Source organism: Nerophis lumbriciformis, linkage group LG07, assembly GCF_033978685.3.
Source record: "Nerophis lumbriciformis linkage group LG07, RoL_Nlum_v2.1, whole genome shotgun sequence".
Lineage (NCBI taxonomy): Eukaryota > Metazoa > Chordata > Actinopteri > Syngnathiformes > Syngnathidae > Nerophis > Nerophis lumbriciformis.
Window position 1 is genome coordinate 47,446,350 of NC_084554.2, and position 21,035 is coordinate 47,467,384.

The 21,035-nt window shown below is 40.4% G+C and overlaps 1 protein-coding gene across 2 annotated transcripts; it reads left to right on the forward strand.

The window, feature by feature from the left end:
* Positions 1-430: 430 nt before the first annotated feature.
* Positions 431-20,900, forward strand: acot9.1 (acyl-CoA thioesterase 9, tandem duplicate 1). Of its 2 annotated transcripts, XM_061964996.1 has the most exons (16): positions 431-595; positions 4,941-5,029; positions 5,234-5,260; positions 5,693-5,738; positions 8,203-8,373; positions 8,444-8,481; positions 8,556-8,639; positions 10,706-10,809; positions 13,958-14,031; positions 14,108-14,175; positions 14,238-14,349; positions 17,337-17,427; positions 18,019-18,104; positions 18,171-18,258; positions 19,477-19,627; positions 20,532-20,900. In XM_061964996.1, the coding sequence occupies exons 1-16, from the start codon at positions 582-584 to the stop codon at positions 20,582-20,584; spliced, it is 1,296 nt and encodes a 431-aa protein (XP_061820980.1). In that variant the 5' UTR covers positions 431-581; the 3' UTR covers positions 20,585-20,900. The 2 variants fall into 2 exon arrangements, with proteins under 2 accessions (XP_061820980.1, XP_061820981.1); XM_061964997.1 differs by lacking the exon at positions 5,234-5,260.
* Positions 20,901-21,035: the final 135 nt, after the last annotated feature.

Below are 21,035 nucleotides of genomic sequence, written 5' to 3' on the forward strand. Positions count from 1 at the left end.
CTGATATGATCCAGGTTGTTCAAATTAATAGTGCTTACTAAGTACAAAGAAGAAGAATTATGAGAAATACTTTCAACCTTATTGAAAATAAGATATTCTTCATCTCAGTATGTTAATAATGACTGACTTAATGAATTACATATTACAAAACGTTTGTATTACTCATTCACGGATGTCATTTTACTGTAAAAAAAAAAAAAGGTCAGTAAATGAATGTATATATTTGTAAACGCTCTTAAGTGGGAAAGGGGTCGGATTAAATAAGCTTTGCTCCTTCCTACTCCTTTTCGGACATGATGTAAAGAGAAATGATATGAAATTGTGTGATGTATTATGTTGTAAGTGTGTTCATGTTCGAAATAAACTAAAAGAAAGAAGTGCCTGTCAGTCTAAAATCAGGAATCGAGAATTCCGCGTTTTAACTCATACGTCATGAACTAGGAGGCGTGGCTATTCACCAACACGGAAGTGCCTGCCTCACTGTGGGCATCGCTGTGTCGGACTGAGGAGGACTTCTTCACTACTTTTGTTTGGACTCTATTTTTATTTAAACTCTTTAACGTCGTCGCCTTCTCCACGCAATGTTTACACCGAGGTTTGTCTCGTCACTTTTCCTGCTTTAACCGAAATTAATGATGGAAGCTAGCTTAGCGTTTAGCCTCTCGCGGGGTTGTTTTTGGCCCTGTGCCTCAAAGGGGTGGAAAGAATGAAACAGGGTGGAGGAGTGCACACACACACACACACACACACACACACACACACACACACACACACTGTCTGTAATGTGCATCACTCAGGAAAATCATTGGGTAGAACTCCAAAAAGTGTTTCATTATGATGTGTGTATATATATATATATATATATATATATATATATATATATATCTCCATCTTCTTCCGCTTATCCGAGGTTGGGTCGCGGGGGCAGCAGCCTAAGCAGGGAAGCCCAGACTTCCCTCTCCCCAGCCACTTCGTCCAGATCCTCCCGGGGGATCCCGAGGCGTTCCCAGGCCAGCCGGGAGATATAGTCTTCCCAACGTGTCCTGGGTCTTCCCCGTGGCCTCCTACCGGTCGGACGTGCCCTAAACACCTCCCTAGGGAGGCGTTCGGGTGGCATCCTGACCAGATGCCCGAACCACCTAATCTGGCTCCTCTCAATGTGGAGGAGCAGCAGCTTCACTTTGAGCTCACCCCGGATGACAGAGCTTCTCACCCTATCTCTAAGGGAGAGCCCCGCCACACGGCGGAGGAAACTCATTTTGGCCGCTTGTACCCGTGATCTTGTCCTTTCAGTCATAACCCAAAGCTCATGACCATAGGTGAGGATGGGAACATAGATCGACCAGTAAATTGAGAGCTTTGCCTTCCGGCTCAGCTCCTTCTTCACCACAACGGATCGATACAGCGTCCGCATTACTGAATACGCCGCACCAATCCGCCTATCGATCTCACGATCCACTCTTCCCTCACTCGTGAACAAGACTCTGAGGTACTTGAACTCCTCCACTTGGGGCACGGTCTATATATATATATACATATATATGTGTGTGTGTGTATGTATGTATATATGTATGTACATGCATATGTGTATATAGCGATGGGGTCGCTCGACAAGTTAAAGTTAAAGTAGGCATCCATGTGTCCTCTCCCATGTGTCCCCCCCCTCTCTCTCCACAAGGGAGAGGGGGGCAGAGGAGAAAAGAAAAGAAACGGCAGATCAACTGGTCTAAAAAGGGGGTCTATTTAAAGCAGGGGTGCTCACACTTTTTCTGCAGGTGAGCTACTTTTCAATTGATCAAGTCGTGGGGATCTACCTCATTCATATATATAATTTATATTTACTTATTTATGAAATATATGTTTTTGTTAATAAGTTAAAGGTGTTTAATGATAATGCAAGCATGTTTAACACATATAGTTCAGTGTTTCCCACAGGACAGGCATCTATTTGCGGTGGTGTGGCCGGCCGGGGGGGTTTGGGGGGGGCTGGGTGTTTGGGCGGCGATGACCAAGAAGAACGCGGAGTTGGAATATAATTACAACACTTTATGTACATTTTTATATACAGATTTGAACAATTAGTTATTCACTGAAATATATTAATTGTGGTTCTTACAAAAAATATATCTTATAAAATATAAAAGCTAAAATGTCTCTTAAAGCTCTGCCCCTTTAATTAGTGCATACTAAATAATTTAACTTTAGCCTACTACTACAACCATATTATTTACCAGCAACAAAGTGAAACTATACTCCAATATTTTACAAAAGTAACAAATAAACAGATAATACCTCCTGTGGTCCGGACTGTAGGCCTACCTCCTCTCCAAGTCGAGCCCTTTTCGGCCGTTGGAAATATTTTTCTATATTCGTCTGTGTGAAGGAGTGAACATCCAACATTAGAATTTATTACTAACAACAGAACCGCTCTATGTACAGTGCCGTCTAACCTTAAGCGGCAGCAGCTCAACACATGCAGGAGCCAGTGCTCATGGCTTATATCTTACTAAAATCCTTCCCGTTGACTATTTACAACACTACACAGTATTTATTATTATTATTATTATCTATAATTACATTTAAATGGCATTGCATACATGTAAAATTAAATGCTATTTCACATTATTTGACCAGTAGCAGTTACACTCATCTGAACAGGTCAGCCACCTGTTTAAAGCCTAATCACAGTTGACATCTTGAAATGAAGGGCCTTTAATGGCCAAAACATTAACCTGGACAGCTTTTTAAGAGCTGCTTGGCTCAGATTTTATTCTTTTCATTGCATTCACATGCTGCAGTGGACAGTGGACAATTTAGCTCCAGTATTAATGCAATATCTGAAGCACCGTCTCCACGTGTGTATATTGACAACAGGGTTATAACCTGGACACGTTAGCTCGTCGAATGAAAACACCTGACTGTTACTACGTGCGTCTGCCCTGCCCCCCGAGCAAACAGCGGCGATGTTAATAAAGCAGCGTCAGGCTGCTCACGTCGGTGAAACGCCAAGACGTCTTACCCTCGTATTTTCATCCGGTTGGTCCGTTCCTCCTTCTTCTTCTTCTTCTTCTTCTTCTTCTTCTTCTTCTTCTTCTTCTTCTTCTTCTTCTTCTTCTTCTTCTTCTTCTTCTTCTTCTTCTTCTTCTTCTTCTTCTTCTTCTTCTTCTTCTTCTTCTTCTTCTTCTTCTTCTTCTTCTTCTTCTTCTTCTTCTTCTTCTTCTTCTTCTTCTTCTTCTTCTTCTTCTTCTTCTTCTTCTTCTTCTTCTTCCTCTTCCTCTTCCTCTTCCTCTTCCTCTTCCTCTTCCTCTTCCTCTTCCTCTTCGTCTTCGTCTTCGTCTTCGTCTTCGTCTTCGTCTTCGTCTTCGTCTTCGTCTTCGTCTTCGTCTTCGTCTTCGTCTTCGTCTTCTTCTTCTTCTTCTTCTTCTTCTTGCGCACCAGGTGAATTAATTGCTATTGGCGAGTTACATCACAGACAGAGTCTCATTGCTTTTATGAGCGGTAGAGCGAATCAAAAGCCGAAAAATCCATTTGTGGCGGACGTAATTCTATCGTGGCGGGCCGCCACAAATAAATGAATGTGTGGGAAACCCTGTAGTTAATATTGTTAATAAATTAAAGGTGTTTAATGATAATACAAGAATCAGGGGTGCTCACACTTTTTCAGCATGCAAGCTACTTATAAAATGAACAAGTCAAAATGATGTACCTCCTACAAAAATGCAATACATATATTTATTTCTAAATATATTGAAGATTCTTTATATCGAAGATAATATTTCTGCCTTATTTTTAAAGTCTCGGAACAATGAGTCAGCTGCTTCAACGAATGCCTCCTTTACCATCTCTCCGTCTTGGAAGGACTTATTGTTATTAACGATGATGTGACTCACCCGGAATGATGCTTCGGTGGCGATTTTCGCTTTTGAAGTTTGTTGTGTGAAAAATGACTGCTGTCCGGACAACTGGGATTTCAGTTCCTTCACCTTTCTCTTTCTCAGCTCGCTTTTCAGCGGGAAGTCGGTGTCATATTTTTCATGAATAGTCCGAAAATGCCGCTCCACATTTCCCTTTTTTGGTATTGCGATGGCAGATTGGCAGATGAGGCAAACGCACTTCGAAAATGTCATCGTGAAAAAAAAGTCCTCCTCCCATTCCGTATGAAAGTGATAAGTTTTTGTCTTCTTACTTGGTCCAGCTCCCCCACTCATTTTTATACCCTTAAGAGAAAAAACCGAGGGCTGAAAATTGGCGGTAACTCGCTGACAAGCTTGTTAGCTTTGCTGCACTGAGCGCCGTTGTTTGCGCATGCGCAGTGACCTAAGTGTCAGAAAAACGAAGATGTCATCTGACTGGCTGCCCTGTTTATCAATCAAAAGACGGGATGGATGATAGGCTGGCGTCAATTTTTTTTATTTTTTTAATGTAATGCAAATTTTTATTTTTTATTTTTTATTTTTTTATGTAATGCGATCTACCAACACTACCTTTGCGATCGACTGGTAGATCGCGATCGACGTATTGAGCATCCCTGATTTAAAGGCTAGAGTATACAAATGAGTTTTAAGATGGGACTTAAATGCTTCTACTGAAGTAGCATCTCTAACTGTTACCGGGAGGGCATTCCATAGTACTGGAGCCCCAATAGAAAACGCTCTATAGCCCGCAGACTTTTTTGGGGCTCTGGGAATCACTAATAAGCCGGAGTTCTTTGAACGCAGATTTCTTGCCGGGACATATGGTACAATACAATCGGCAAGATAGGATGGAGCTAGACAGTGTAGTATTTTATACGTTTATAAACGTTTATCGGCCTCTTGACTACTAACAATCAGTGTCGGCCCTGAAAAAAACACATCAATCGATGTCTAGAATAAATGTTATCCTGTCCAAGCCTACGCGTACGAAACAGGAGCCACTAAAAGTCTTTGTCATGTCTCCAGGATGTTGTTGCTGCGGTCTCCGGCGTCCTTGACGACCAGACATCTGTGCATTGGTGCGAGGAAGGGAAAGGCGCCCGACATGGCGGAAGGTCAGACGGCCTTTTTTTTTGTTTTTTAACGCTCCTTCCAACAACATAAATATCCTGCATGGAGTCTTAGAATACATTATGTGATTGTCACACACACACACACACACACACACACACACACACACACACACACACACACACACACATACAAGGCTAAAGAGTCAGCTACTGCAAAATGGAAGATTTCTTTGTGTGTCTCCACAGGAAATCCACTCTTGCACGTGTCAAACGGTGTGTTGGTAATCCCACAGCAATCTAGAAGCACAGTAACGTCATGATAATTAGCGCTAATTGCACGTTAATTTTCTGCGGCATGTCTCCTGGATGGCTGGCGGATCTTTTTAGCTGCGGCTTCTTCTTTCAGGTCTTTTGTCCAAAACAGTCCCACTGCACCTGACCTGTTCGGGTGGTCATGCCTGATAACCTTTTGACTACCTTTCCATGCTCCCCCTTGTTCATTTTCTCTGTCGAGTCTCCATGTCCACGCCTCTCTGAGGAAACTATAGTAAGTTGTAAGTCCAAGTATTACCTTCAGAGATGCAAATTCTGCTGGTTTCCTTAGAGATGCGCTGACAGAGACCATATAAAACCTTTCTTTTCTGCTGTTCACACACACACACACACACACACACATAAAATAAGGAATTCTGGTGTGCCTTTCAGTGCGAAACAGACTGAGAGAAATCGTTGGCGCTTCCACCAACTGGAGGTATGGAACTATCATGAGATACAATGTCAATGTCATCTCAACTCCGATGTTTTCCTTTTGTGCAAATTAGCCTGTTTATGAGAAAATCTTGAGGTGTACAGCTCCACTAATGGACATTGGAGTGTTACTTTCAAAGGCAAAATTAAAGTATTGCTAGAAACATAATTTTATATGGGACTTTATTGTATTATATGTATAGTACATGTTCCAAAAAGAAAAAAAGCATAAAACACAGTATATTTAAATATACTAAATGTAAAAAAGGGAATAAATATTCAAAATAATCTAGTTTGGTTACGCCATCATGAGCGCAACACAAGGTTGTAAAAGTTTCAACTACAATTCTAAATAAGATGTCAAAAGCAAACTGAAATCAAATACACACAGCTTAAAGATTGATCAATACCTATTTATGATGATTTATCAAAATATAAAAGAAATATACCTGAACAGAACGCTCATGATGGTTACACCAAAAAGTAACGCTATGAATCGCGTTTTTCCAAGTTTTGGGGGCATTTTTATGCTATTTCCAAGCATCTCCTTTTTATTATCGTTGATTTTAAATGGTCAAACTAATGCATATTATATATGCATGCCCTACTGAACAAAAAAAAGTCATATTTATTTTGATTGTTACATTTTGAAGTACATTTGTGCAGGTGGGTGCGAATGTACCCATTACCAGAGCTGTACACTGAGGGAATAGTCTGCCCAGATCCTTTTATTCTAAGGCTGTCTAAAACAGGGGTGTCAAACTTGTTTTCATTGAGGGCCATACTGCAGTCATGGCTGCCATGAGAGGGCCGCTTGTAATAGTAAATAATTAATGAATTTGCCTATGAATTTAAATAGTTTACTTTTTTATTTACGTAAAGAGTAAAATAAATATGTGGATTTTACCACTGTTTTTTTTAGAGAAAAAAATTGTCAGCTTAGTTGCCAGACTTTTACTGTAAAATATATATATATATATATATATGTTTTTATTATTTTTACAACATATTACTGTGAATAGAAATACAGTACAGCTGTTTAATTTTATTTTTGCAACTCAGCTGCCAGTTTTTTAACATAATAAAATGTGGTACCATAAAATCATCAACAATGGATTTTACAGTAAAAAAAAACTTGACAGCTCAGTCGACAGAATTTTACTGTAAAAAAACAAACATTGGTGTTTTTTTTTTTTTTTCAACTTACAGCAATATGATTTAAAAAAATAAAACTCCCTAAATTTTACAGTGAAATCTATTGGTCATTTTTATAGTGTACAATTTGATGGATCATTTTCTTCGAAATCATAAGTTAAGCAGATATTTAACTATTTATTTGGATTTTGACCAAAAAAGTGGGATATATAATATTTGTTGCAATATTGGACACTATTTTTCCCCCTGTCAAACTACAAAAACCCTAATACCTTTAGTAAGAAAGTAAAGAAAGCAAACATAAGGTATTTTATTGACACATATTATTTCCAGGCTTTTGCGGGCCATGTTCACGCCACTCTGTTGGGAAACAAAGGCTTCACTACACATCTTGAAATAAAGCCAAGAGCTCAGTCAGCTACAGATTTGGGTGCTGTCAGTTTGATCCTTTATTTTTTTCCGCCAGTGAATAGGCTAAGCTAACATAATGGACTGACAACATGTGAGTGCAATGTTAGCATGTAGCGCATTTTGCTATGCTAATGTTGCTAACGTTTGTGTTGTCCTATCCCACACCTGAATGTTACTTTGTTATATGTGATATATGGCAGGGGTTCTTAACCTTTTTGACTTCGGGGCCTAACTTTTCCACTACTCAAATATTAACACTGAATTCGTAATCTTTAATCATATTAAATAATTACTGTATATTTAACCTATTTACAGTTTACAACCTTTTCAGATGATCTGAAACAATGTGTTTCATATCATTTGACAAGATTATTTATTTAACAAATAAACCTGAGGCTTAGGTCAGGCTGATTACAAAAATAAGTACACATTTACTGCATAAGAAATAACTGATGGAAAATGAATTTACATGCAATAATGCTGTGCTAAAGTAAATCAACTAAATTAATAATGAATACGTTTCTTAATTAAACTGTCATAAAATTTAGCTGCAAATGAAAACACAGAATCACCATTTTAGTTATAATTTTTTGCGCTAAAGAAACGTTTCTATGACTTCAGCTCCAGACCTCTTCTGTTTGATATTGTCATTACTGCCACAAGTGGTGGAAAAGTGTATTACAACTGAGTACCGCTTCGGCCCATGCAGACCAGCAATGGAATCACTGATATTTGGCACGTTGGAAAAGAGTTCCAGTGTCATGTAAAAAGTAGACGCAGCTCATTAGCATTAAAGCTACAGACACACAAATGAGTGTGTTCGTAAGTAAAGCATGAGGAAATGGCGCCGTCAGCTGGTGACCGCTCAGAAGCGCACTTAACGTATTTCGCCATATGTGCAGCGACCACCAGCAGGCCATGGCGGAGCGAGTCTCCCTCTCCTCCATGTTGGCCAAGTCCCAAAGCGAGCTTCCCGCCAAACGCATGAAGGACAGCCTCCTGGAAGTCCACCTGCCTCTGGGCTCCGAGCCGCAGCTCAGAGAGAAGTACCTGACCTTCCACAACAGCGTCAGGTACGGCCGGAAGCAGCCAGCAAGCCCTTTTTCATAAGTCCTAACATCTTCTCTCCCTCGTCTTCGCCAGGTTTGGACGCATCCTGGAGGATTTGGACAGTTTAGCAGGTAGCATTTTCTTACACAAACCAGGAGGGCTCCAGCTGGACGCTGACAAATGTTGTCGTCTTCTTCCTCCTCAGTGCTCATCTCCTACTCCCACACTTACAATCCAGCCCTGAAGAGGTCGCCGTTGTCTATTGTCACCGCCCTGGTGGACAAAATAGGTGAGAGTCCCTCCCACTCAAGTCTGCTTTACATCAGGAGTGCCCAAACTTTGTCCACTGAGGGCCACACACTGTAAAATCAAGGACGTGGGGGCTGTTTTAGTATTGGAAATTCTTTCAAAAGGCCCATCAAATGTACACTGCAAATTGTTAGCAAGATAAAACAAAATATATTTCTAGAAATGTCCCTAGTTTTACGAGCTATTTGCTTATTTTTAGTCTTTGACTTTACATCATAACCTTAATTTTAGCATGAATAACTATATTCTGTCTATCTTAGTTTAAAAATGTAAAAAACTGAGAAATTAACTACCGTATTTTCCGGACTATAAGGCGCACTTAAAGGGGAACATTATCACCAGACCTATGTAAGCGTCAATATATACCTTGATGTTGCAGAAAAAAGACCATATTTTTTTTTTACCGATTTCCGAACTCTAAATGGGTGAATTTTGGCGAATTAAACGCCTTTCTAATATTCGCTCTCGGAGCGATGACGTCACAACGTGGCGTCACATCGGGAAGCAATCCGCCATTTTCTCAAACACCGAGTCAAATCAGCTCTGTTATTTTCCGTTTTTTCGACTGTTTTCCGTACCTTGGAGACGTCATGCCTCGTCGGTGTGTTGTTGGAGGGTGTAACAACACGAACAGGTACGGATTCAAGTTGCACCAGTGGCCCAAAGATGCGAAAGTGGCAAGAAATTGGACGTTTGTTCCGCACACTTTACCGACGAAAGCTATGCTACGACAGAGATGGCAAGAATGTGTGGATATCCTGCGACACTCAAAGCAGATGCATTTCCAACGATAAAGTCAACGAAATCTGCCGCCAGACCCCCATTGAATCTGCCGGAGTGTGTGAGCAATTCAGGGACAAAGGACCTCGCTAGCACGGCAAGCAATGGCGGCAGTTTGTTCCCGCAGACGAGCGAGCTAAACCCCCTATCGACCCTAGCTTCCCTGGCCTGCTGACATCAACTCCAAAACTGGACAGATCAGCTTACAGGAAAAGAGAGCGGATGAGGGTATGTCTACAGAATATATTAATTGATGAAAATTGGGCTATCTGCACTCTCAAAGTGCATGTTGTTGCCAAATGTATTTCATATGCTGTAAACCTAGTTCATAGTTGTTAGTTTCCTTTAATGCCAAACAAACACATACCAATCGTTGGTTAGAAGGCGATCGCCGAATTCGTCCTCGCTTTCTCCCGTGTCGCTGGCTGTCGTGTTGTTTTCGTCGGTTTCGCTTGCATACGGTTCAAACCGATATGGCTCAATAGCTTCAATTTCGTTTTCGCTACCTGCCTCCACACTACAACCATCCGTTTCAATACATTCGTAATCTGTTGAATCGCTTAAGCCGCTGAAATCCGAGTCTGAATCCGAGCTAATGTCGCTATAGCTTGCTGTTCTTTCCGCCATATTTGTTTGTGTTGGCTTCACTATGTGACGTCACAGGAAAATGGATGGGTGGTTAAAATCAGGCACTTTGAAGCTTTTTTTAGGGATATTGCGTGATGGGTAAAATTTTGAAAAAAACTTCGAAAAATATAATAAGCCACTGGGAACTGATTTTTAATGGTTTTAACCATTCTGACATTGTTATAATGTTCCCCTTTAAAATCTTTTTTTTCCCTCAATACTCGACAGTGCGCCTTATAACCCGGTGCGCGTAATGGACGGATTAATTCTGGTTTTGCTTACCAACCTCGAAGCAATTTTATTTGGTACATGGTGTAATGATACGTGTGACCAGCAGATGGCAGTCAAACATAAGAGATATGTGTAGACTGCAATATGATGGCAATATGACTCAATTAAACAACACCAACATTTTGTATGTTCCATTGAAAATATAGAACATTACACACGGCACTTAAAAATCAATCAAAATGTTTTAAAGAAAAAAAAATATCAAAATGGCCCCTGCATACGCTCGTTATGTGGCCCTCAGTGAAAAAAGTATGGACACCCCAGGATTAAAGATTGTGGCCGCAGATGAGCAAGGTGTGGTTGCCATGGTAACAAATCCTTTTTTTTAAATCAATGTGTTCTTTGAAGACATGAGGCAGCAGAGCATCTATCCCGACTGCGACATCAAGTTCACCGGTCATGTGACGTGGGTGGGAAACACCTCCATCGAAGCCAAGATGCACGTGGCGCAGGTAGGCCCGCCTCCAAGTCGCCTTGATTGACAGGTTCAACTCTGATTGTAGAGTCTCCTTGGTGTCATTAGGAAGTGAACTTTCTGTGAAAGTAGTACGGTAAAACAAGTTTTGGGACACAGATCTGATTGGTAATTGGATGAGTTTGGTGTGGAAGAACGACAGCGCTAGCAAGTGGATTTGGGAAGTTCTCAATATCTTGTCAAAAGTCTTCCCAGTAGAGTGGAAGTAGCTGCTCACTTCCTGTGTCCCAATACTTTTGTTCATATACAGTTGAACCCGTATACTTTTACTTTTACTGTATACCAAACAAACATTACAAGGAAGTGAATCAATTGTCTCTTTATAAACAAGCCAAAACAACAACAACAAGCTAAACTGTGCCGTATGCGCTGCTCTGCCAACGAGCGCACACACACAGAAGTCCCTTTGGTGCCCTCACAAGCGATCAGAAATCACAAAAATCCTTATCTTTACCATATTGATACATTAATAAACATCTGAAAAAGTAAAATCTACTTAAGTGAAAGAAGGAGCTTAAGAGAAAGAAGCAAACAGAGGCGGAGAAGGAAGGAGGCGAGGGGCGTAGGGAGGCACCGCTGAACGAGAGTAAGCTCTTCACCTCCTCTGTCAAATAAGTCTGCTTTGGCACATTTTCCGGAAAAGTCTGGTTTAAACACAGTTAATACTTGCTGTGTTTACTCCTCGCAAATAGTCTCCTTCTTTTCACGCTGGTCTGTTGTCTTTTTGGGACTCATATTGAGTTGGCAAAAAAGAAAAACTGGACAAGAGGAGAAAAAACACAGAAAAGGCACACATGCTGAAGTGCTGAGAAATAACTTGGGGGGGCTCGGCCTCCTCAAAAATGCTGCGCCCTGCTTTTTGCCTGCAGGCGGGAAATGAAATGAATGACTGAGTGTTCGTACTAGGGCTGGGCGATACGGCCTTTTTTTAATATCTCGATATTTTTAGGCCATGTCACGATACACGATATATATCTCCATATTTTGCCTTAGCCTTGAATGAACACTTGATGCATTTAATCACAGCAGTATGATGATTCTATGTGTCTACATTAAAACATTCTTGTTCATACATCATTAATATATGCTCATTTTAAACTTTCATGCAGAGAGGGAAATCACAACTACAGTTTATTAAAGAGTTATTAAGCAGTGGCACAAACATTCATGTCATTTCTAAAACAGAAAGTGCAAGATTGTCAGAGACATTTTAAAACAAGCTATTAGTGCACTTTTGTGCATGATGTCACTAAGATGACAAATCAAAACAACACTAAATTAAAGTGCACTTTTTGTACAGAACGCCACTACAATAGTTTAAAACAAATAAAGTGCACTTTTGTGCATGATGTCACACAAGATATTTCAATAACTGTCAAATAAAAATGAGCTGCATAATAGGAAATCAAATAGTGCATGTCCTTCGCTATGTGGTAGGTTCCTGCGGACGTTATCTCCTTCTGTTGTTGACCTTTTTTTCATACGGTGTTGATGTGGAAATGGTTGCCTCTGCATTTTGTTGGTGTGGCACCGAACGGAGATGTTGACATGCAGAGTTTCAAACACTCTTCATTCTCTAGCGAGTGACTTTTCAAATGATGCTACATATTAGCAGTAATGCAACGCTTTTGCCCCACACTTGACAAATTACGGTTGTCTGTTCGACATATTCCCACTTGAAGCCAAACCACCGCCAGACGATGGACCCCTGCTGTTTTTCTTGGGAATTAATTCTTCCTTCATTTGTTACCAGATTCGCACCTTCTTTCTCTCGTATTACCACTCGCACCACAGCTAACGTTACCCATGCTGCTACCTCTCTGCTCCGCGAGGGCGTATACTAGAGATGCGCGGTTTGCGGACACAACCGCGGAGTCCGCGGATTATCCGCGGGTCGGGCGGTTGAAATAAAAAAAAAATTAGATTTTATCCGGGGGTCGGGTCGGGCGGTTGAAATTAAAAAAAATTTGATTTTAAATAGATTCAGGCGGATGGCAGTTAAACCAATTCGGAAATATATATACATAGTTAAATGTTGTTACCCACATACGAAAAACGAGCAGGCACCTGCAGCACGCCACAACAGAAGAAGAAAAAAAAAAAGAGATGGCAACGCCGGCAGCAAACGTGGTACGCGACAAACTAAAAAAGGGAATACTAAAGACCAGGGGAAAAAAAGGCCAGAAAAGTTCAGTGTGGACTCATTTTTATGAGGTTGTAAATCAGGATGATAGTAATGCTGGCTATGTGATTTGCAAGAGCTGCGACGCTGTTTATGTCTACGACAGTCACAAAACCGGGACATCTAACATGGTGCATCACATTTGTGCAAAACCCCGAACCTCCACAAACACCCTGAGCATGAGCAGTTTCGTCCGCCGTGATCCCAGAAGAGTGCCACAGGATGTTAAAACAAGGCTTACAGATGCATGTGTAAACGCAGCTGCCTGCAGCAGTTTGAGTGGCGCGAGCGCGCTTGGAGGTGCGCTCAGCGCGGCTCCCAGATGATTGCGCACTGGTGTGCGTCTGGGCCGTGACAGCGTGGCACGCATTGAATGTCTCTGCTGCATTGGATCAGTCTCCTTTCTTTAACAGGCAAAAGCTTTATAACCTCACTAATGCCTTGCATCGTCTATATTAGATATATAACAACGGGCGGATGGCGGTCGGGTGCGGTTTTGATTAAATGTTAGTTCAGGTGGATGGCGGATGGTTGACGACTTTTGTGATGCGGTTGCGGATTAAATAAATGCCTATCCGCGCATCTCTAGCGTATACGTATGTGACGTATGTAAGAAGGTGCGCTTGTTTTATGCCTCTGTGAGGAGAGACAACAAAGAGTGAGGAACGCCTGTAGTGTAATGCCTGCAGCTAAAAGCAACTGCGTGAGAACGTATACTGGAATATCACGATATAGTCATTTTCTACATCGCACAGAGACAAACCCGCGATATATCGAGTATACCGATATATCGCCCAGCCCTAGTTCATACACAGGCGTATTTGGCTAAATCGAAAAGTTTGTACAACAAAAAGTTTGCAAATAGAGGAGTTGGTAAATCGAGGTTCCACTGTAGTATAAATTCAAGTGGCGAAATTGACGTAGTGTTTTTTGTTTCTTCCAGTATCGAGACGGAGCTTATTCTCCAGTGTTGGATGCAACTTTTGTCATGGTGGCTCGAGACCCAGAGAACAAGAGGTTAGGTATATAATATGTGTTTAGGAGGACGGGAAGCCAAAAAGGCTGACTTTTGTGTACTTTCACTTCCTTCCAGAGCGGCCTTTGTCAATCCACTGAAACCGGAGGGTCCCGAAGAAGAGGAACTCTTCCAGCAGGGAGAAGGTAAGGGAGGACACGACTCGCCGAAGATAAAAGTCTCTGAGATTTCGTGGTGTGTTGCACAGCGAACAAGACCCGCCGCGTGGAGCTGAGCACCGCGTCCCTCCTGAAGGTGGCGCCGACGGCCGAGGAGAGGAAAATAGTCCACGGCCTTTTCCTCAACACCCTGGACACCAAGTAGGAACATGCTAGTAGGGTTGTACGGTATACTGGTATTAGCGATACTAATGAATCATATTCGGTACTATACAGCCTCTAAAAAGTACCGGCCCCCCCACCCGTCGTGTCATGCAGAACGCCCTCAGGAAGAGGTGCTTTAAGACATGGCTAGCTAGCTCGCGGCTAATGTCTGTCCGCAGTGTTGTAACTACTTCAATATCACTAATCCTTGTCTCCATGGAGTCAAATCAAATACGTTTTTTTAGAGGGCTGTGATAGGACATGTGGTAGCTATACATGCTTCATTTTTTAGAGGGCTGTCATAGCTATACATGTTTCACATCACACCGCAGCATGTCAGATACCATGATAATGGATAACTAAGCTCTTGTCTAAAGTTGACTAGGTCAAGACAAGATAGCATTATGTCCAATCATTAACCATTTAGGCAAACATCTTAACCTTCAACACACTGATCACATTTGAATGAAGACATACTTAATCAACAGCCATACAGGTCACACTAAGGGTGGCCGTATGAACAACGCCAACACTTTCATAAACATGTGCCATATAATGAAACCACACTAAACAACAATGACAAACACATTTTGGGAGAATATTTTTGCACCGTAACACAACATAAACACTACAGAACAAACTCCCAGAATTCCCTGCAGCATTCCAACTCTTCCAGGTCGCTACAATATAAACAAACGCCATTGGTGGATCTACACCTAACATCCACTGTGATGATACCAAGTACTGGAGCGTATCTGGTCGATACTACCGTATTTTCCGCACTATAAGGCGCACCGGATTATTAGCCGCACCTTCTATGAATTACATATTTCATAATTTTGTCCACCAATAAGCCGCCCCGGACTAAAAGCCGCGCCTACGCTGCGCTAAAGTGAATGTCAAAAAAACGCTGCGCTAAAGTGAATGTCAAAAAAACAGTCAGATAGTTCAGTCAAACTTTAATAATATATTGAAAACCAGCGTTCTAACAACTCTGTCCCAAAATGTACAAATGTGCAATCACAAACATAGTAAAATTCAAAATGGTGTAGAGCAATAGCAACATACCGGTAATGTTGCTCGAACGTTAATGTCACAACACACAACACACAAAATAAACATAGCGCTCACTTTCTGAAGTTATTCTTCATTCGTACCGGTAAATCCTTCGAATTCTTCGTCTTCGGTGTCCGAATTGAAAAGTTGCGCTAGCGTGGCTTCCAAAATGGCGGGCTCCGTCTCTTCGAAATCATCGGATTCAGTGTCGCTGTTGTTGTGCAGCAGTTCTGTGAATCCTGCCTTCCGGAAAGCTCGGACCACAGTTGTGACAGAAATATCTGCCCAGGCATTTACAATCCACTGGCAGATGTTGGCGTATGTTGTCCGGCGTTGTCTGCCCGTCTTAGTGAAGGTGTGTTCGCCTTCGGTCATCCATTTTTCCCACGCAGTTCGCAGTCGTGATTTGAATGCCCTGTTGACACCAATATCCAGCGGTTGGAGTTCTTTGGTTAATCCACCCGGAATGACGGCGAGTGTTGTATTTGTGTGCTTCACTTGTTTTTTGACACCATCTGTGATGTGGGCGCGCATAGAGTCATATATCAACATGGACGGAGCAGCGTGAAAAAAGCCACCCGGCCGCTTCGCGTAAACTTCCCTTAACCACTCGCTCATCTTTTCTTCATCCATCCATCCCTTCGAGTTAGCTTTTATGATGACGCCGGCTGGAAAGGTCTCTTTTGGCAAGGTCTTCCTTTTGAATATCACCATGAGTGGAAGTTAGCATGGCAAGCTAGAACCACAGTGAAGGATGACTTCTCATTCCCTGTGGAGCGAATATTCACCGTACGTGCTCCCGTTCCACAGTGCGGTTCAGTTGCTGTGAAATACGGTAGTAATCCGTGTGCGGATGGAGAGATTGCGTCTTTTTATGACCCGGATCGTTTAGTAGGAGCCATTTTGTGGTCTTTACAGATGTAAACAGGAAATGAAACGTACGGTGATATCCGCGCGTTTTTTCTTCTTCTTCCGGGGGCGGGTGAAGCGCTTCCTGTTCTATGGGGGCGGGTGAAGCGCTTCCTGTTCTATGGGGGCGGGTGCTTTCCTTGGCGGTTGCTTGCGTAGAAGAAGAAGCGCTTCCTGTTCTACCGGGAAAAAAGATGGCGGCTGTTTACCGAAGTTGCGAGACCGAAACTTTATGAAAATGAATCGTAATAAAGCGCACCGGGTTATTAGGCGCACTGTCAGCTTTTGAGAAAAATTGTGGTTTTTAGGTGCGCCTTATAGTGCGGAAAATACGGTACTATGATTACATCAATATTTTTTAGCATCACAAAATCTTCTTTCGTTTTTTTCTTTATATATATATATATATTATGTTTGTAAACTCAGGAAATATGTCCCTGGACACATGAGGATTTTGAATATGACCATTGTGTGATCCTGTAACTACTTGGTATCGGATCCATACCTAAATCTGTGGTATCATCCAAAACTAATGTAAAGTATCAAACAACAGAAGAATAAGTGATTTTAACAGAAGTGTAGATTGAGCATGTTGAAACAGAAAATAAGCAGATATTAACAGTAAATGAACAAGTAGATTAATCATTCATTTTCTACCACTTGTCCTTAATAATTTTGACAAAATAATAGAAGGATAAATGACACAATATGTTACTGCATATGTCAGCAGCTAAATTAGGAGCCTTTGTTTGTTTACTTACTAATAAAAGACAAGTTCTCTAGTGTGTTCACCATTTTATTTAAGAACTAAATTGCAATAAGAAACATATGTTTAATGTACCCTAAGATTTTTTGTTGAAATAAAGCCAATAATGAAATTTTTTGTGATCCCCTTTATTTAGAAAAGTACCGAAATATTTTGGTACCGGTACCAAAATATTGGCATCAAGACAACACTACATGCTAGTGTTGAAATCCACCTCTTGGATTATCCATTCACTTCCTGTGTTTCCTTTCAGGACGGTCAGCTTCCGCAGCCGAGTGTTGCCTCCCAGCTCCGTGTGGATGGAAGACGGCAAGCTGAAAGGCTTGGAGATTTGCCACCCTCAGGTAGGGATGATGTTTGATAAAAAATTATCGAGTTCGAGCCCATTATCGATTCTCTTATCGATTCCAGATAGGTTGTTGTATATGGAAAAAAACACACAATATTTGGTTTAACAAAAGCTCACTTTTATTTTACAAGAAAAAAATGAAATAAATAAATAAATATTGACTGTTGTTACCCCCCTAAAAAAATAAAATAAAAAAAATAAATATTGACTGTTGTTACCCAAAGTATATTATGTGGGATTTTTCAGAAAAACAAATATATACAGTAACACAAAAACAACCTGTCTCTGTGATCACTATAGGTGTATAAATAATAATATAGTGTTAAATAAAATCAGTCCCTTGGGCACAAAACTGAAAATAATACAGCTCTCCAAAAAGTGCACTTCTGCTGCTATTGGAACATCCTTCTGGGGTCCATCAGTGTGGCCTCCTCCAGCAATGACTGCACGTCCTTGTCCTGGAGGGAAAATGAGGGACAGATACAGCATAGAATTAGGGGGGAAACTAGCTGAATGTGACGCCAACAACCCTCACTCACACCAGCGTCTTCGTCCATTTACCTTCCGTCTGCTTCTGCTGTCCCAGGAGAGGAACATCTTCAACAGGATCTTTGGAGGCTTCCTCATGAGGAAGGCTTACGAGCTGGGCTGGGCAAACGCCTCCTCCTTTGGGTGAGAGTTGGACCGGACATAGGAAAACACTCCAAATATTTCTTTTTTAACAAGCGTCTGCCGTAGAGGGTGTCGACCCAGTCTGGTTGCCGTCGACGACATCCTCTTCCAGAAGCCTGTGGAGATCGGTTCCTTGCTGCTGCTGTCGTCACAGGTCAGGAAGTAGCAACCAGATATATAAACAATACCACCTTCTATATGCAAATATGATGAATTTATTCAACTTCTATATTTTATAAAGTTTGTTAAATCATCATATTGACAAAATATTGATCTGGAAATCCCTCATCGTGATCTTTAATTTAAGGCACGACTCCACCGATCGACCTGACACCTTGAACAATACATTTAAAAGTCAGAGATTTAAGGTATTAGCATGTTAAATAAATCTAAATTAATTTTAGATAAAGCTATTTAATTTGAAATAATATTTTTTAGAATTGATTCCAGTTCAGATAAATGTAAATTTAAAATAAGATACATATTTTAAAATGTATGTTAATCTATATACATGTAGATTAATTTCAAATAAAGCTAATTTATTTAAAATGTTTGAAAATGATTTCAGTCTGTAATGCAAAACAATTATTGAAGATAATTTCAAATAAAGCTATTTCAAAATAAATTTAAATGGATAGGCTCCAGCACCCCCCGCGACCCCGAAAGGGATAAGCGGTAGAAAATGGATGGATGGATGGATTTACAGATATATTCAAAACAGTTTTAAATAATTCTATTTTGAAATGATTGATATCCTCAGATGTTTAGCAGTCTAAGTAAACTGAAATTAACTAATTGTAGATAAAGCTATATATTAAATTTTTTTGTGTTTTAAAATGTATTTCAATCAAAATTATTTTGGAATAATTTTAAATAAAGCTCCCTTTAAATGATTAGTATTTTATTATAAATTTACATTTTAAGTTTGTTCAAAGCCAAACTAATTATTTAAATCTAAATACATTACAAAACATTTTAAATAAAGCTATTTTGTAATTGTTGGTATACTCAGATGTACAGTATTTCATTGTAAGTAATTTTAGATAAAGCTTTACATTAAAATGTGTTAAAATATATTTCAAATGATTTAGAATAGTTGTAAAGCTTAGAAATAATTAGTATTTTATAATGTATTTAAATCTAAATAAAGGGAATCTATTAAATCTATTTTGAATCATTAATATTTTGTGTAGTGTATTAGGTATTTAAATCAAAATACATTTGAACGCATTTTAAATAAATCTGTTATAAAATGATTAGTATTTTTTTGTAATGATAATGAATAAATATATTTAAAATGTATCTAAATAAAATGGTGTGGTAAGCTGCGGTGAGAGAAGAGTAACCGTGGCGACCACGTTCATCGTTTCAGGTGTGCTACACGGAGGGCAAGCACATCCAGGTCAGAGTTCACAGCGAGGTCTTCGACCCGCTCACACGGCAGCACAACACCACCAATGTCTTCCACTTCACCTTCGTGTCGGACCGCGACGTTCCTAGCATCATCCCTCAGACGTACGGAGGTAAGCCCTTACACACACACACACACACACACACACACACACACGCACACACACACACTTTCTTGTATTTGTTACCTTCTTCAGAATGCCTACCTCTTTAGGACCACCCTTTCTAGATATATAAAGATATGTGTTTACAACATTAATAATATATACAAACTATGCAAATACAAAAAAAGTTAGTTGGTTTTTTTTGTTGAATTTTTTGTTTGTAATTGGTTTTTAATTTTCATTGTTTACTTCAAGTTATTACAGTGTCTTTATATACATATTTATTTTATTTATTTTATTAATTTTGGCCAAAGGGGGCGCATTTCAATTTCTTACACACACTTGTTATTACATATGTTGGCCAGAGGGAGAGCACTTCAATTTCTTACACACACTTGTTATTACATATGTTGGCCAGAGGGGGAGCACTTCAAATGTTTACACACACTTGTTATTTCATATGTTGGCCAGAGGGGGAGCACTTCAATTTCTTACACACACTTATTACATATGTCGGCCAGAGGGGGAGCACTTCAATTTTTTACACATACTTGTTATTTCATATGTTAACCAGAGAGGGAGCACTTCTATTGTTTACACACACTTGTTATTTCATATGTTGACCAGAGGGGTAGCACCTTTAAAACAGACACACAGTCCATTTGAAAAATCCCTCCTTTTTGGGACCACCCTAATTTTGTTAGATTTCACCACCAGGGGGTGCAAATGAGACATTCTCTATTAGATGCAATGGTTTTCCTTATTGGGACCATGGTTTATGTTCTAACTTGTTCACACCTCCTCATATGGAAGGTACTTTTCCTTGTTGATGTCTCAAGAATGGTAGAAATACAAGAACACACACACCTGCATTGTTTGCGCCCCTCATCCTGATTGTGTGTTTGTTCCGCAGAGTCCATGTTGTACCTGGACGGGAAACGCCACTTCAACCAAACGGTGGAATAGTTACAGAGTACCTTACTCCATGCACACAAAAGTGTGGTGTTGTTTACTTTGGCTTCAGTGGGAACATGCTTTACATTTGCGTTACTGATTTCCTTTTCTCTTCATTGTTTGGACACACGTGGTCAGTCTGCCTCTACTTCCTCTAAATGACACCTGACTGACTGTATGCACTGCTTTTGATGTATATCATATATATATATATATATTTATATTCCTCTTTGACTTTATGTTACTTTCTTCACTCGGCCGCTTCTTTGGAGCAACATTGTTTGCCTGTAAGTTGTGTACCATGCAAATAAATTTGATTTTTATTCGTTACAGGTTTGGTTCTTTGCACACACACACACACCATGTTGTATAAAAGACATCACTTCAAAGTGTTCATTTTGTACGAACAATCAGGAATCTTGAGCTGCTCCGGAATGTGGAACATTCCTGTTTTCCCGCTTGT